The 12,210-nt window shown below is 57.7% G+C and overlaps 6 protein-coding genes across 6 annotated transcripts; all 6 read left to right on the plus strand.

Moving 5' to 3' along the window:
• Positions 1-481: 481 nt before the first annotated feature.
• SDRG_13041 (hypothetical protein) lies at positions 482-2,758 on the plus strand (the record flags this gene model as incomplete). Its single annotated transcript, XM_008619124.1, has 1 exon — positions 482-2,758. The coding sequence occupies exon 1, from the start codon at positions 500-502 to the stop codon at positions 2,756-2,758; it is 2,259 nt and encodes a 752-aa protein (XP_008617346.1). The 5' UTR covers positions 482-499.
• A 1,322-nt stretch (positions 2,759-4,080) lies between these two features.
• SDRG_13042 (hypothetical protein) lies at positions 4,081-5,688 on the plus strand. The gene has a single exon (XM_008619125.1). The coding sequence runs from the start codon at positions 4,157-4,159 to the stop codon at positions 5,585-5,587; it is 1,431 nt and encodes a 476-aa protein (XP_008617347.1). The 5' UTR covers positions 4,081-4,156; the 3' UTR covers positions 5,588-5,688.
• A 504-nt stretch (positions 5,689-6,192) lies between these two features.
• On the plus strand, positions 6,193-7,891 carry SDRG_13043 (hypothetical protein; the record flags this gene model as incomplete). Its single annotated transcript, XM_008619126.1, has 3 exons — positions 6,193-7,018; positions 7,077-7,649; positions 7,695-7,891. The coding sequence occupies 3 exons, from the start codon at positions 6,193-6,195 to the stop codon at positions 7,889-7,891; spliced, it is 1,596 nt and encodes a 531-aa protein (XP_008617348.1).
• A 535-nt stretch (positions 7,892-8,426) lies between these two features.
• SDRG_13044 (hypothetical protein) lies at positions 8,427-9,045 on the plus strand. The gene is made up of 2 exons (XM_008619127.1): positions 8,427-8,761; positions 8,809-9,045. The coding sequence occupies exons 1-2, from the start codon at positions 8,454-8,456 to the stop codon at positions 8,936-8,938; spliced, it is 438 nt and encodes a 145-aa protein (XP_008617349.1). The 5' UTR covers positions 8,427-8,453; the 3' UTR covers positions 8,939-9,045.
• A 4-nt stretch (positions 9,046-9,049) lies between these two features.
• On the plus strand, positions 9,050-11,135 carry SDRG_13045 (hypothetical protein). Its single transcript, XM_008619128.1, has 3 exons — positions 9,050-10,085; positions 10,139-10,717; positions 10,775-11,135. The coding sequence occupies exons 1-3, from the start codon at positions 9,302-9,304 to the stop codon at positions 10,954-10,956; spliced, it is 1,545 nt and encodes a 514-aa protein (XP_008617350.1). The 5' UTR covers positions 9,050-9,301; the 3' UTR covers positions 10,957-11,135.
• A 126-nt stretch (positions 11,136-11,261) lies between these two features.
• On the plus strand, positions 11,262-12,056 carry SDRG_13046 (hypothetical protein; the record flags this gene model as incomplete). The annotated part of the gene is made up of 1 exon (XM_008619129.1): positions 11,262-12,056. The coding sequence occupies one exon, from the start codon at positions 11,262-11,264 to the stop codon at positions 12,054-12,056; it is 795 nt and encodes a 264-aa protein (XP_008617351.1).
• Between the last annotated feature and the right edge of the window lie 154 nt (positions 12,057-12,210).

The raw sequence follows: 12,210 nt of genomic DNA on the forward strand, positions 1-12,210 counted from the left end.
GCCTGTTCCCATGCCTCAGGTGACCGAGTCGGAGGGATATTGCATCCATTCAAGCTTGCACCAATCGATGAAGCTACGAACTAGAACACACATGCGCTGCTATGAGTCCATTGTGGGTTTGCGTTCACGGAATATAGGGCTATCGATGAGGCCACCTTGTGCTGATGCTAGCTTGTTGCAGGACTCGCATAATTATGTGCGGACCAAGTCCTCAGAATATTGCGTATTCAATCGGCAGAGATATTGGCGGCAAGAAAGATCGTTACTGCCATGTCCACATGTATCGATGGACCGTGCCACAGGGACAAATCAAGCGTCCCACCTCAGTGTTCACCCGTGGCACCTAGGATCCATGCGATACGTGTTCTCAGATGCGCAATGAGCGGGTGGGAGCGCTCGAAGGTGCCTCGAAGTTAATGCCAAGATCCAGCGTGCACTAGTTGTTGACCTTGCAGTATGTGTGGTTCATTTTACAATTTCACTTGTACGAACGAGACCGATGAAGTTGGCTATCGTCGTCTCCGCCCTCGTCGCATCGACGGCCGCCAAGATCACGAGCTCAGCGCTGCGCCAACTCGAAGCCGACAACACGTTCCAGGCGTTTGTGACCTTTGCCAAGGACACCTCCAAGCTCGAGAGCCTCGAGCTCGTGGGTGCGACCGCCGAAGAACGCCGCGAAAGCGTGTACCAATCCTCTTCAGCCGTCGCCGCCAAGCGCCAAGCGCTCCTCGAGCAAGTCCTCGGCACGGGCCACAAGATTCGGTCGCTCTGGATCTCGGAAGTCACGATCATCGACAACGTCGACAAGGCGCTTGCCGCCAAGATCGCGGCCATCGAGGGTGTCGTCAAGGTCGACGTCGTCAAGGAAATCGCGCTCTCGCCCGTCGTGACCAAGGACGACGACTCGGCCAACGCCAATGCCAACGCCCGCCCCACCGGCATCCAGTGGGGTGTCACGACGATCGGCGCGCCGGACATTTGGAAGCACACGCGGGGGGCTGGTGTCGTTGTTGGCTCGATCGACACGGGCGCGCGCCACACGCACGAAGCCATCAAGTCCAAGTGGCGCGCCGACCGTGGTTGGTTTGATCCGTACAACACGTCTACGGTGCCCGAAGATCTCAACGGCCACGGTACCCACACGATCGGTACCATGGTTGGCGACTACGGCCTCGGTGTTGCGCCGGACGCGCAGTGGATTGCGTGCCGCGGTCTCTACAACCGCGTCGGCACGAACGCGGCGCTGCTCGAGTGCGCGCAGTTTATGATCTGCCCCACCGAGACGGACGGCAACAAGCCCGACTGCAAGAAGGGCGCCAACGTCATCAACAACTCGTGGGGCGGCGCGACGACGACGGACCCGTGGTTCCAAGACATGATCGACGCGTGGCACAAGGCCGGCATCACGCCCATCTTTGCCAACGGCAACGACGGCCCCGCCTGCGCGACGGCCGGCAACCCGGCCAACTACCCCAACCTGATCGCGGTCGGCGCGATTGGGTCGCACTCGAACGAACCGACGAAGCTCGCGTACTTTTCGTCCAAGGGTCCGGCCAAGTACGTCGACAACATGGGCCAGTCGCACACGATCGTCAAGCCCGATATCTCGGCGCCCGGCTTCTATACGTACTCGTCGTACAAGGGTTCGGACACCGACTACCAGTTCTCGGCTGGCACGTCGATGGCCGCGCCGCACGTTGCTGGCGTCGTCGCCTTGATGAAGTCGGTGCAGAAGGATCTGACGTACGACGAAATCTACCACGCTCTCACGACGACAACGGACCAGTCCATGATGGAGGTCGAGCCGTCGGCGTGGCGCCTCCCGAAGAACGTGACGCTCCCGGCCGCGCCCAACTGCGCCGGTGTCGACGACACGGCGTGGCCTAACAACCGGTATGGCTATGGTCGCGTCAACGTGGCCAAAATTCTCAAGGACGGCAAGCTCCCAGTGCCGCCGCCGGCTCCGACGTCCGCGCCCGTGCAGACCGCCGACACCATCTCGCTCTGCAACTACAAGCACAGCGTCCTTTCCGAGTGGAACGGCCAGCTCTTTGTCGACACGGAGAAGAAGAACTTCAACGAAAAGTTCTGGTACAACTTTGACGACAAGTCGATCCAGTCCCAGAGCAACAACGAGACGTGCCTTGATGTCTACCAGGACGTTCAGGGCAAGAACCAGGTGCGCTTGCATCCGTGCACGGGCGGCTCGGCGCAGAAGTGGGGCTTTGAGCCCAACTCGCACAGCCTCCGCCACTTGACGGTGCGCAACCTCTGCCTCGAGTCCGCGCACGCCGCGCCCGGCGCTGCGCCGTTCGTCGCCGAGTGCACGGGGGGTGTCAGCCAGTGGTTCACCAAGTGCGAAGAGGCGCCGGCTGCCAAGAGCTACGTCAAGCTCACCACCAAGGACAAGAAGGCCATCTCCGAGTTCTACTCTGGCGTCTACGCCAACTGGGCCTCGGACAGCATCAACGAGCTCTTTACGTACGACAACAGCGCCAAGACCCTCCAGGCCGCCAGCAACGGCGAGTGCCTCGACGCCTTCCGCGACGGCGACAAGTTTGGTCTCCACACGTACGCCTGTGACGCTACCAACAGCAACCAGAAGTGGATCATCGACGCCGCTGACCACAAGATCAAGCACGCGACGCACACCAACTTGTGCTTGGACGTCGACCCGACCAACCCGACGCACGCGGTGCAGGTGTGGGAGTGCCACAACCCCAACACTAACCAGTGGATCGATGCGATTGCCTTCTAAGAACAAAATATATGCTTTGGTGCTTACGTAGTCCACGTGCAACAGGATGCATTTCAATTTAGTTGGAGGTTCACTTTTGACTTGAAACCTCGTAGAGTCGATATTGCTGTTTCGACACCTCTATTATTTGATGTTTTCTTGTGCGCACAACACTGAGACACAGCGGTGGCTCTATGGCCCCAAATGCCAGGAAGCGCAAATGCATACACGTTCATACCGTAGGTATTGCGTGAGCTGGGGTTCAAATCCGCTAAGATAGAGTGAGCGGACCCACGGTCGACGCTACGATCAAGTCGATCTGTGTTGGCAAACTAGTAGAACACCATCGACGTCGCGAGCAGCCGCGATTGAACGATGGGAGCCACTGTGATGTTGTTCAAGCAGATATCCTCGAGTTGTTGGTTGCGACACAAAATGCTCTGTAGTTATCCGTAAAAGGCCTAAAAGACTCGGCTATAAGACCAACGGGGGGATGCCGTAATACGTTAATAAGCGGGTTCGAAAGAGAAGCGAGACCAGCACTTGTCGTTTGCGTGGAGGCGATAGGTCGGCACATCTTCGGCCAGAATTCACCGGTATGGGAAAGTACCAAATGGAAGTGCATCGGCCGGATGACGGACGCGATCATCAAAAGCTGAGGAGACTCAGATCAGTATGTGCCATATGGTGGCTGGCGGTGATGACGCCGGACAGAACGAGCAATCCACGTGCCGTGGTCGTACACAGAAATCTGCGCCCGAGTGCATTCCAATCGATGCGAACCAGCATAAAGTATGTTCAAATTGCTTGCATACCGGATGTCTTGTACGGCAAAATCAGATGGTGCTGTGCCCCAAACTTTGCGGTCAACAATCGTCGTTGCAGCTGCCAACTACAACGAGGTAGTTATATTAGTAGAAAGCACTAGTTTCCCTTCGAGCCAACATCTCGTCGACGAGCAGAAGATCGACTGAGCGAATTTGATTGCAGTGATAGACAACTGATTTACGATGCCATTGCATGCGTGCTCGCTGTTCTAGCAAAGTTTGGGTTGTGGCAGACTATAAACGCCGGGTACGACGTTGACGGTCGCGATCTGAGACGGCTTCCAGTCATAGATATGGGTCTAGTTTCGAGCTAGCTCGTACACAGACTTGTATGCAGTGCCGGGTGGAACTCAGATACCTGGTATACAGTTTTCTAGTATAAATCTGAGCCTCAGATTTTTCAATCTGATACATGGATCTGAGTTGGTGGGTGCATTCCATGTTGGAGGGTCGTGCTGAACGATCTTGTTGATTCCGCTTGAATGACCTCTGATTTCGACACAGATACCCGGGCGCTGCGATCGCCGACGAAGCGCGATGGCGCTCGACGCTCACTTTAGCTTTTGCTTTCTCCACCTCGCATCAATTCATCATGAAGGCTGCTCTTATTCTCGCTGCGATCGCCACGGCGGCGCACGCCAAGGTCGCGAGCTCCGTCTTGCGGGCCTTGGAGGTCGACGGCGCCACGGACGTCTTTGTGCGCTTTGCCGACAACCCGTTTGAGGACGAGCTCATCGACGGTGTCTCGCGCCAGGAGGTGTTCGACTACCTCACTGCGCGCTCGGAAGATGCCAAGAAGGCACTTGGCGGCGTCACTGACGGCTTTGAGACGGAAACGTACTGGATCGTCTCGGGCACGATTGTCAAGGCCGCGAACCAGGACGTGGTCGACAAGCTCGCCAAGAACGGCGTCAAGGCCATTGAGCCCGTGCCGGTCTTCAAGCTCGAGCCCGTGCTCAAGCAGCCGCGCGCGGAAGCGGCCATCGCAGCCAACGCCACCGTCCAGTGGGGCGTCCAGACCGTCGGTGCCCCCAGTGTGTGGAGCCGCTTCAACGGCAAGGGCGTCGTCATCGGCTCGGTTGACACCGGCGCCCGCTACACGCACCAGCTCATCAAGGACTCGTGGCGCGCCGACCGCGGCTGGTTCGACCCGTACCGGAAGACCAAGTTGCCCGAAGATGTCGACGGCCACGGCACGCATACCATCGGCACGATGGTCGGGAAGGACGGGTTCGGTGTCGCGCCGGGTGCGCAGTGGATCTCGTGCCGTGGCTTGTACCAAGGTAGCGGCACCAACGACGCGCTCCTCAAGTGCCTCCAGTTCATGGTGTGCCCGACGCTCGCGGATGGGACGCAGCCCGACTGCTCCAAGGGCGCCGACGTCATCAACAACTCGTGGGGCGGGGCGGCGTACAGCTCCGTCTTTGAAGAAGCCATTGCCAACATCCGCAAGGCCGGTATCATTCCGGTGTTTGCCAACGGCAACTCGGGCCCGGCCTGCGGCACAGTGGGGTACCCCGGCGGCTACAAGAATGTGATTTCGGTCGGCGCCATTGGTTCGTACGACAACGAGCCCAACAAGCTCGCGTTCTTCTCGTCCAAGGGCCCCGCCACGTACCGTGACAAGAACGGCGTCCGACAAAAGCTTGTCAAGCCGGCCATCTCGGCCCCCGGCTTTTACACGCTCTCGGCGACCAACACGGGCGATGCGGCGACCGCGAGCTTGGCTGGCACGTCGATGGCGGCACCGCACGTTACGGGTATTGTCGCGCTCCTCAAGTCAGCCAACAAGGCGTTGACGTACGACGAAGTCTACGCCTACTTGACCAAGACGGCCGACCAGGCGCTCGAACCGGAGCCGGCCAAGTGGCTCAAGCGCGAGAATGGCAAGGTTGTCGAGCTCAAGGGCGCGCCCAACTGCGGCGGCGTCAGTGACGCGTCGTGGCCCAACAACCGCTACGGTTTCGGCCGTGTCAACGTCGCCAAGATCATCAAGGACGGCCAGTTGATTCCGCTGCCCTAAGTCAAGCCTCTCCCGTCTCTCGTGCTGCATGGTATTAGTGTCGTCACCGTGGCGACAATTTTTGTAGTCTGTACGAATTCGTTTTCAATACCATCCTTGACAACTATTCAGCGTCGTAATTTTTGTGCGGCAGCACTCGACGATAGGGGTTAAGTCCAGTGGACGTTACCACTCTTGAGCTCCCTGTAGCAAATCAATAGGAGTGCCCGCGGTGGAGGCAGTCAAGAGGTGTGGTTCATGTTGGCTTCGTTCTAGTGGTTTCGACACTGATTTACCATCCAAAAGAGTCGGCTCGAGTTCCGGCGAGAACTTCATGTACTTGTACCGATTGACGCGACGCCATGGGCTTGTCCTAGCGTCAAATCACATACTACTCTAGTAGATCGAGTTCCATCATCACAATCGTGTATAAACGCAGCATGACATTTATTCATAGCTCCTTTGGGCACCCATCGGGCGGAGATCGGTTCGAGCAGCCCAAAGAAGACCAAGACCCGTTGAGCATGGCGATCTTCGATACCGTGATTTGCGTCCGTTTGGAACCGCCTCCAACCGCACTCAAATTTGATACTAGAGCCCACGTCGCCAGTCGTCTTTGCGCTGCCATGGCGTCCACCCAGCCCTCGACCGGAAACACTGGCACGGCGTCTTCGCCCACAAGCGCTCCGACGCGCAGCGCCTTTGACATTTGGGCCCTCGGCATCACCATCGTCATTGGCGGTCAGTACTTTTCGTGGAACGCTGGCCTCGTCGCCGGCTTTTACAGCTACTTTGGCGCGCTCCTGCTCATGTCAACCGCGTACGTCACGATGGTGCTCTGCCTCGCCGAGGTCTCGAGTACGCTGCCGTTTGCTGGCGGCGCGTACGGTATCTCGCGCTGCTCGCTCGGGTTTTACTTTGGCTTTATCATTGGGTGCTGCGAAGCGCTGGAATATTTGGCGTACGTGGCAACCTCTGTGCTCACGATGGCCCAAATGTTCGTCGTCGCCTATCCATCTCTCGATGGGTACGAGCCGCTGACGTGGCTGTGCATCCATGTTGCCATCGTGGCTATCCACCTGCACGGTGGTCCGCTCTTTTGGCAGGTCAACCGTGCCCTTGCCCTCGTATCGATCGGTCTCCTCGTGCTCTACATCATTGGGGCCTTTGCCATTGCCGACTGGAGCGTCAATACATCATCGTCCCTCATGCACGCGAGCGATGGAGCTACTTGGATGGAAATGTTGCCGCTAACGGCATGGTTTTTTGTCGGTGTCGAGTCGCTCAATTTGGCGAGCGATGACGTGGCCGCCCCCAAGAGCACGATCCCAAAAGGGCAAATTGCCTGCGTCTTGACATTGGTCGTGACGGGCTTCATGACGTACATAACCTCGGCGTTTGCACCACCGGGATTGGCCGACCTCAGCCAAGCGGTCGTGCCATTGAACGCGGGTACGTCGTCGAGAATCGAGTACGATATATGTACTGCATGTAACGAGATATGGGTTAGGGTACATGCGCATCTTTCACATCTCGGCGGCGTCCGCTTGTCTCCTATCGATTCCTGCGACGTACGCGACCATCTTTGGCTTTGTCTACTCGTTCCAGAAGCTCACGACAGCCATTGCAAGCTCCAAGCTCCTGCCCGCGATCTGCTGTGTGCGGTCGTTCCGACACCACGCCATCACGCTTCTCATCGGCTGCAGCATTAGCTACGCGATCTGCCTCATGACGTGGGCAGTGCCGTCGATGAGCCGGCACATTTTCCCAGTGTGCATTCTCAGCGCCAGCTGCACGTACGCCGCGCAGTGCGTTGGGTACCTCTACCTCCGCGCAAAGTTCAAGCACTTGCCGAGGGAGTTTACGAGTCCACTGGGCGTGTTCGGAGCCGTCTTTTCGCTCTGCGTCTGGGTGCTCAACGCCGTGGCGCTAATGGCGTTTCAAAACGACGGCGGCGCGGCCGTGCTGGCGTTCCTCTGCGTTGGCGGCCTCCTTACTGTCTACTACTATGGCTATGCCAAGTCGCGCCAGACGTTTTCCGACGAAGAGCGCAAGGTGTTGTTTGTTGCCCACATTGCTATTTGTACGTGGACTCGAACTAGATATGTGGAACAATATTGTTGTGTAGTCAACCAAGCCCGCGCCAAAGGCAAGAAAAATAAATCCAGTGGCGGACCCTCCAAGCAGTCCAAGATTGAAAAGGCATCGGCCAAAGTCCTCTCGTTCAAACTGCCATCGGGCTCGTCCAAGCGCGACTTGATCAAGACCGTGTCGGTCTCGTCGTCGCGCAAAATAGTACCGAAAGGGACTGCTCCAGACTCCTAAACCTTGGTGCGAGTGAAACTTATATTTGTAAATAATCGATGCATAGCTTCTCGCCGCTCGCGCAAGCTGATTTGGCCAACTCCGCCCGCAGCGCTCTTGCGGTAGCTTAAAAGTGTCTTGAGGTCCGTCGCCGCTTTGGCCTCGTCGATGAGCGCGTGCCACTTGGTCATCAGCGACGCATTTGCATCCGGCGTGTGGCTTCTCGCAAGCTTGGCCAGCACCCCCCACCGGCGCTTGGTCGCGCTGCCTGCATTCCACATCGCTCACATTGCGTGCTCCCGAATTAGCGTGGCGCACAGCTTCACTATCGCTAGGAGCGCTAAATTAATTTGGCCTCTTAAGGACTGAAGTGTTGCAGTGCAATGCAGCAAGAGACTACATACAGCTCTGCAATGGGCAGCGACGACACGCATCGAACCGCCAAGACCAACCGGTAGAGCGTTGCACGCTTTTCACCCAACCGGTTAGGATTGGTCAGCCGAACAACTGACCAATCTTAACGGTTTAACCGACTCTTAAAACGCATACACATGGATGATATCGTGTTTCAGAGGTGATAGCGATGGCCGACCCGGCGCGCTCGGACGGAATCAAGGTCCTCGAGGACGCCCAGCGCAAGCTGGACGAAGCGCTGGCCAAGATGGACAAGCAAATCGAAGAGCACGAGCTATCGTACCTCGATGACACGGCCCACGGCAACATCATCCGCGGCTGGGACGGCTACGCCGACCTCAAGGGCAAGAAGGACATCCTCCTCAAGAAGGTGCGCCCGTACACGATCCACGAGAAGCTCTTCTCCAACTCGAGCATCCCGCCGTTGCCCAAGGTGGCGGTCGTGACCGAGCCCGCGCCAGCGACCGGTGGCGACGAGTACATGCGATCTGCTACACGGCGCGTGTCTGATGTCATGGGCGTAGGAAGAAGAAGGCCGAGTCGAAGACGTCCATCAAGGCCAGCACTGCTGCCAGCAAGAACCTCAAGCTCAAGGTCAAGAAGCGCAAGCTCAAGGACACGATCGGGTCCGAAGACGACGAGGCCGCGCCGTAGCCGCCCATGCACGTCTGCTGGCGGATCTCACTCCTGTTCCTTATCTAATCGCATGGTCATACATGTATGTGTGCTCTACTGGAGCGACCTGTATGCACAGCACGCTACGATCGCACCTCTCGTCCTCTGCCGCCACGGACGACACCTCGACCAGGATATCTTGATCTTGAAGTTATCCTCTGCCTGATCACATCAGAAGATGGCACGGCTACGTGCATGGCCGCTCTTCGTTGTTGAGTATATCTTTTGCCTGCGAATAGGTAGGTTGCCGTTGGTGGCTATGCAGCCTTTTATTGGTCGGCTATCTAAACTGGTACCAGCGTTTCAAACCGCATTTGTCCTCGATCGGCCTTTCCCGCGACAATGAGCTCGACGATGCAGCCGCATCTGACGGCCTTGGACATTTGGGCCCTCGGCATCACGGTCGTCATTGGCGGTCAGTACTTTTCGTGGAACGCCGGCCTCGTCGCCGGCTTTTACAGCTACTTTGGCGCGCTCGTGCTCATGTCAACCGCGTACATCACGATGGTGCTCTGCCTCGCCGAAGCCTCGAGCATGCTGCCGTTCGCTGGCGGCGCGTACGGCCTCTCGCGCTGCTCGCTCGGGTTTTACCTTGGGTTTATGATTGGGTGCTGCGAAGCGCTGGAATATTTGGCGTACGTGGCGTCGTCCGTGCTCAAGATGGGGCACATGCTCGCCATCATCTTCCCGTCGCTCGACGGGTACGAGCCCCTCGTGTGGCTGTGTATCTACGCTGCGGCTATGGTCGTGCACCTCTATGGCGGCGCCTTTTTTTGGTTGGCCAACCGCGTCCTTGCCGCTGTCTCGCTATTCGTGCTCCTCGTCTACATCCTCGGCGGTCTCTCCCTCATCGATGGCGATATCAACGCAGAGTCGCCGCTGCTGCACGCATTTAGCTTTTCCGAGGTGCTCGGCGCCCTTCCGCTCACAGCGTGGATGTTTGTCGGTATCGAGTCGCTCAATATGGCCTGCGACGAAGTTCCGCATCCCAAGACGGCGATTCCGAGAGGGCAGATAGCTAGCGTCGTAACGTTGGCGACGACGGGTCTCGCAACCTACTTCGTCTCGGCCTTTGTGCCCCCCGGGCTCGATACGCTCGCGACTGCGGTCGTGCCCTTAAACGCGGGTGCGTGGTCGTACTTACGTGTCTCGATGTTGATACATTGATTCAACTTGTAGGGTTTCAACGGCTCTTTGGTCTCTCGGAAGCGACGGCGTGCCTCCTCTCGATTCCGGCCACGTACGCGACGATCGTCGGGTTCATCTTTGCTTTTCGCAAGCTCGGCGGCGCCATTGCCCACTCGAAATTGCTGCCGCCGGTTTGCGCATACGTCAGCGCCACGCGTGGCACGCCGGTTGTTGTGCTCGTTATCGGGTGCAGCCTCAGCTACGCGGTTTGCCTCGCAGCTTTCTTTGTACCGAGCGTCAACACCCACTTGTTTTCCGTGTGTATTTTGAGTAGCTTTTGCTCCTACAGCGCGCAGTGCTACGGCTATGTCTACCTCCGGCGTCGCTTTGGCCACCTCGATCGGGCGTTTACAAGCCCCCTTGGAATCCCCGGTGCGATCTTTGCGTTCTGCGTCTGGCAGCTCAACATTATTTCGATTCTCGGCTTCCAGACATCGCCGGGTGTCGCGTTTGGCGCGTTTGTCTTCCTCTGGGGCCTCCTCACGATGTACTACTATGCTTACGCCAAGCACCACCAAACCATCTCGGACGACGAGCGCAAGATCTTATTTGTCGCGCACGTGGCCAACTGTACGTTCTGATCGTGAATGACTGGGGTTGTGGTGCAGCTCAGACCCACGCGTGTAGACAATGCCTCGCGCGCGACGCAGACCAAGTCGGGCAACAAAAGCCAAATAAAGAAATCGGGGCACTCGAGTCGGCGGGTGCTCGGACAAGGTGCTGCCATCAAGTACCAGATCAAGGTCGCATCCGCGAATCAAACCAACAACACGGGCACCACGATGGGCGAGCACACCACAGAGCAGTAAACTGACATACACAACCCATACGAGTCACGCACCGCGACGGACGCGCGCCATGAATAATCCAATAATGAGACGCAATTTGGATACACTAACGTTCAAGTTGCTGCATCTCTGTCGTTCTCAGTCACCGTTGGAGTGAGTTCGCAAAGTGAATAACGAATGCAAACGTCAGTATCAACTCATCCAACGGCAGCTAGCCAACGCTCATGTCACCTTCACCTGTGGCGGAATATACGGCTGTGGTACCGCCTCCGTTCTCCGCCATCAAATCTTTTCCTTGTATTCATTGCACTTGTGTTTCGTCCACGATGCAGCCGACGACCATCGATCTCTACGCGCTTGGTATCACAATCGTCGTCGGCGGCCAGTATTTCTCATGGAACGCGGGGCTTGTCGCTGGCTTTTACAGCTACCTCGGCGCGACACTGCTCATGGGCGTGGCCTACTGCTGCATGGCGCTCTGCCTCGCCGAGATCTCGAGCGCGCTGCCGTTTGCCGGCGGTGCCTACGGTATTGCGCGCTGCTCGCTCGGGTTCTATCTGGGCTTTATGATTGGATGCTGCGAAACTCTCGAGTACATTGCGTATGTCGCGTCGTCGGTGTTGACGCTTGGCGACATGCTCACGATGCTATTGCCAGCCCTGGGCCCCGCGCGGCCGGCCCTTTGGCTGCTCATTTATGCGCTAGCGTTGAGCTTGCACTTGGCGGGTGGCGCGGTCTTCTGGCGCGCGAATCGGGTCTTGGCTTTCCTCGCGCTGCTCATCATCGTCGCGTACATACTCGGGTCGCTCGCCGTGACGTCACCAACGGCGAATGCGTCCTCCGATGCTCTCTACCGCTTTGAATTCCGTCAAGTGCTCAAGCAAATGCCCGAGTCGGCGTGGTTCTTTGTCGGCATCGAGTCGCTCAATATGGCGAGCGACGACGTGGCCAACCCGCGGCAGCAGATTCCGCGCGCCCAGCTGCTCTGCGTACTCACGCTCACAATACTCGGCATCTCGGTGCTCTCGACGTCCTCGTTTGTCGCGCCTGGCGTCACGGCCCTCGCGACGGCCGCCGTACCCTTCAACAACGGTTCGATTCTACATTTATTGTCGACTTGATTTGTATCTTGGATGTAGGGTTTATGGCCATGGGACTCTCCATGCATGCTGCCACGCTATTGTCGCTACCGGCCACGTTTGCGACCATCTTTGGCTTCATCTACTCGTACAGCAAACTCACGATCGCGATCGCCGGGTCCCAGCTCCTCCCGCC

This window comes from Saprolegnia diclina (genome assembly GCF_000281045.1).
Source record: "Saprolegnia diclina VS20 unplaced genomic scaffold supercont1.55, whole genome shotgun sequence".
Classification (NCBI taxonomy): Eukaryota; Oomycota; class Saprolegniomycetes; order Saprolegniales; family Saprolegniaceae; genus Saprolegnia; species Saprolegnia diclina.

What these genes read in the sequence shown, in the direction of transcription:
- SDRG_13042 (XM_008619125.1), top strand. Translation starts at nt 4,157, where the DNA reads ATGAAGGCTGCTCTTATTCTCGCTGCGATCGCCACGGCGGCGCACGCC.
- SDRG_13044 (XM_008619127.1), top strand. Translation starts at nt 8,454, where the DNA reads ATGGCCGACCCGGCGCGCTCGGACGGAATCAAGGTCCTCGAGGACGCC. An exon ending in CCAGCGACCGGTGGCGACGA is followed by an intron (nt 8,762 to 8,808) that starts GTACATGCGATC and finishes TCATGGGCGTAG; the next exon opens with GAAGAAGAAGGCCGAGTCGA.
- SDRG_13045 (XM_008619128.1), top strand. Translation starts at nt 9,302, where the DNA reads ATGAGCTCGACGATGCAGCCGCATCTGACGGCCTTGGACATTTGGGCC. An exon ending in GGTCGTGCCCTTAAACGCGG is followed by an intron (nt 10,086 to 10,138) that starts GTGCGTGGTCGT and finishes TTCAACTTGTAG; the next exon opens with GGTTTCAACGGCTCTTTGGT. An exon ending in TGTCGCGCACGTGGCCAACT is followed by an intron (nt 10,718 to 10,774) that starts GTACGTTCTGAT and finishes CCACGCGTGTAG; the next exon opens with ACAATGCCTCGCGCGCGACG.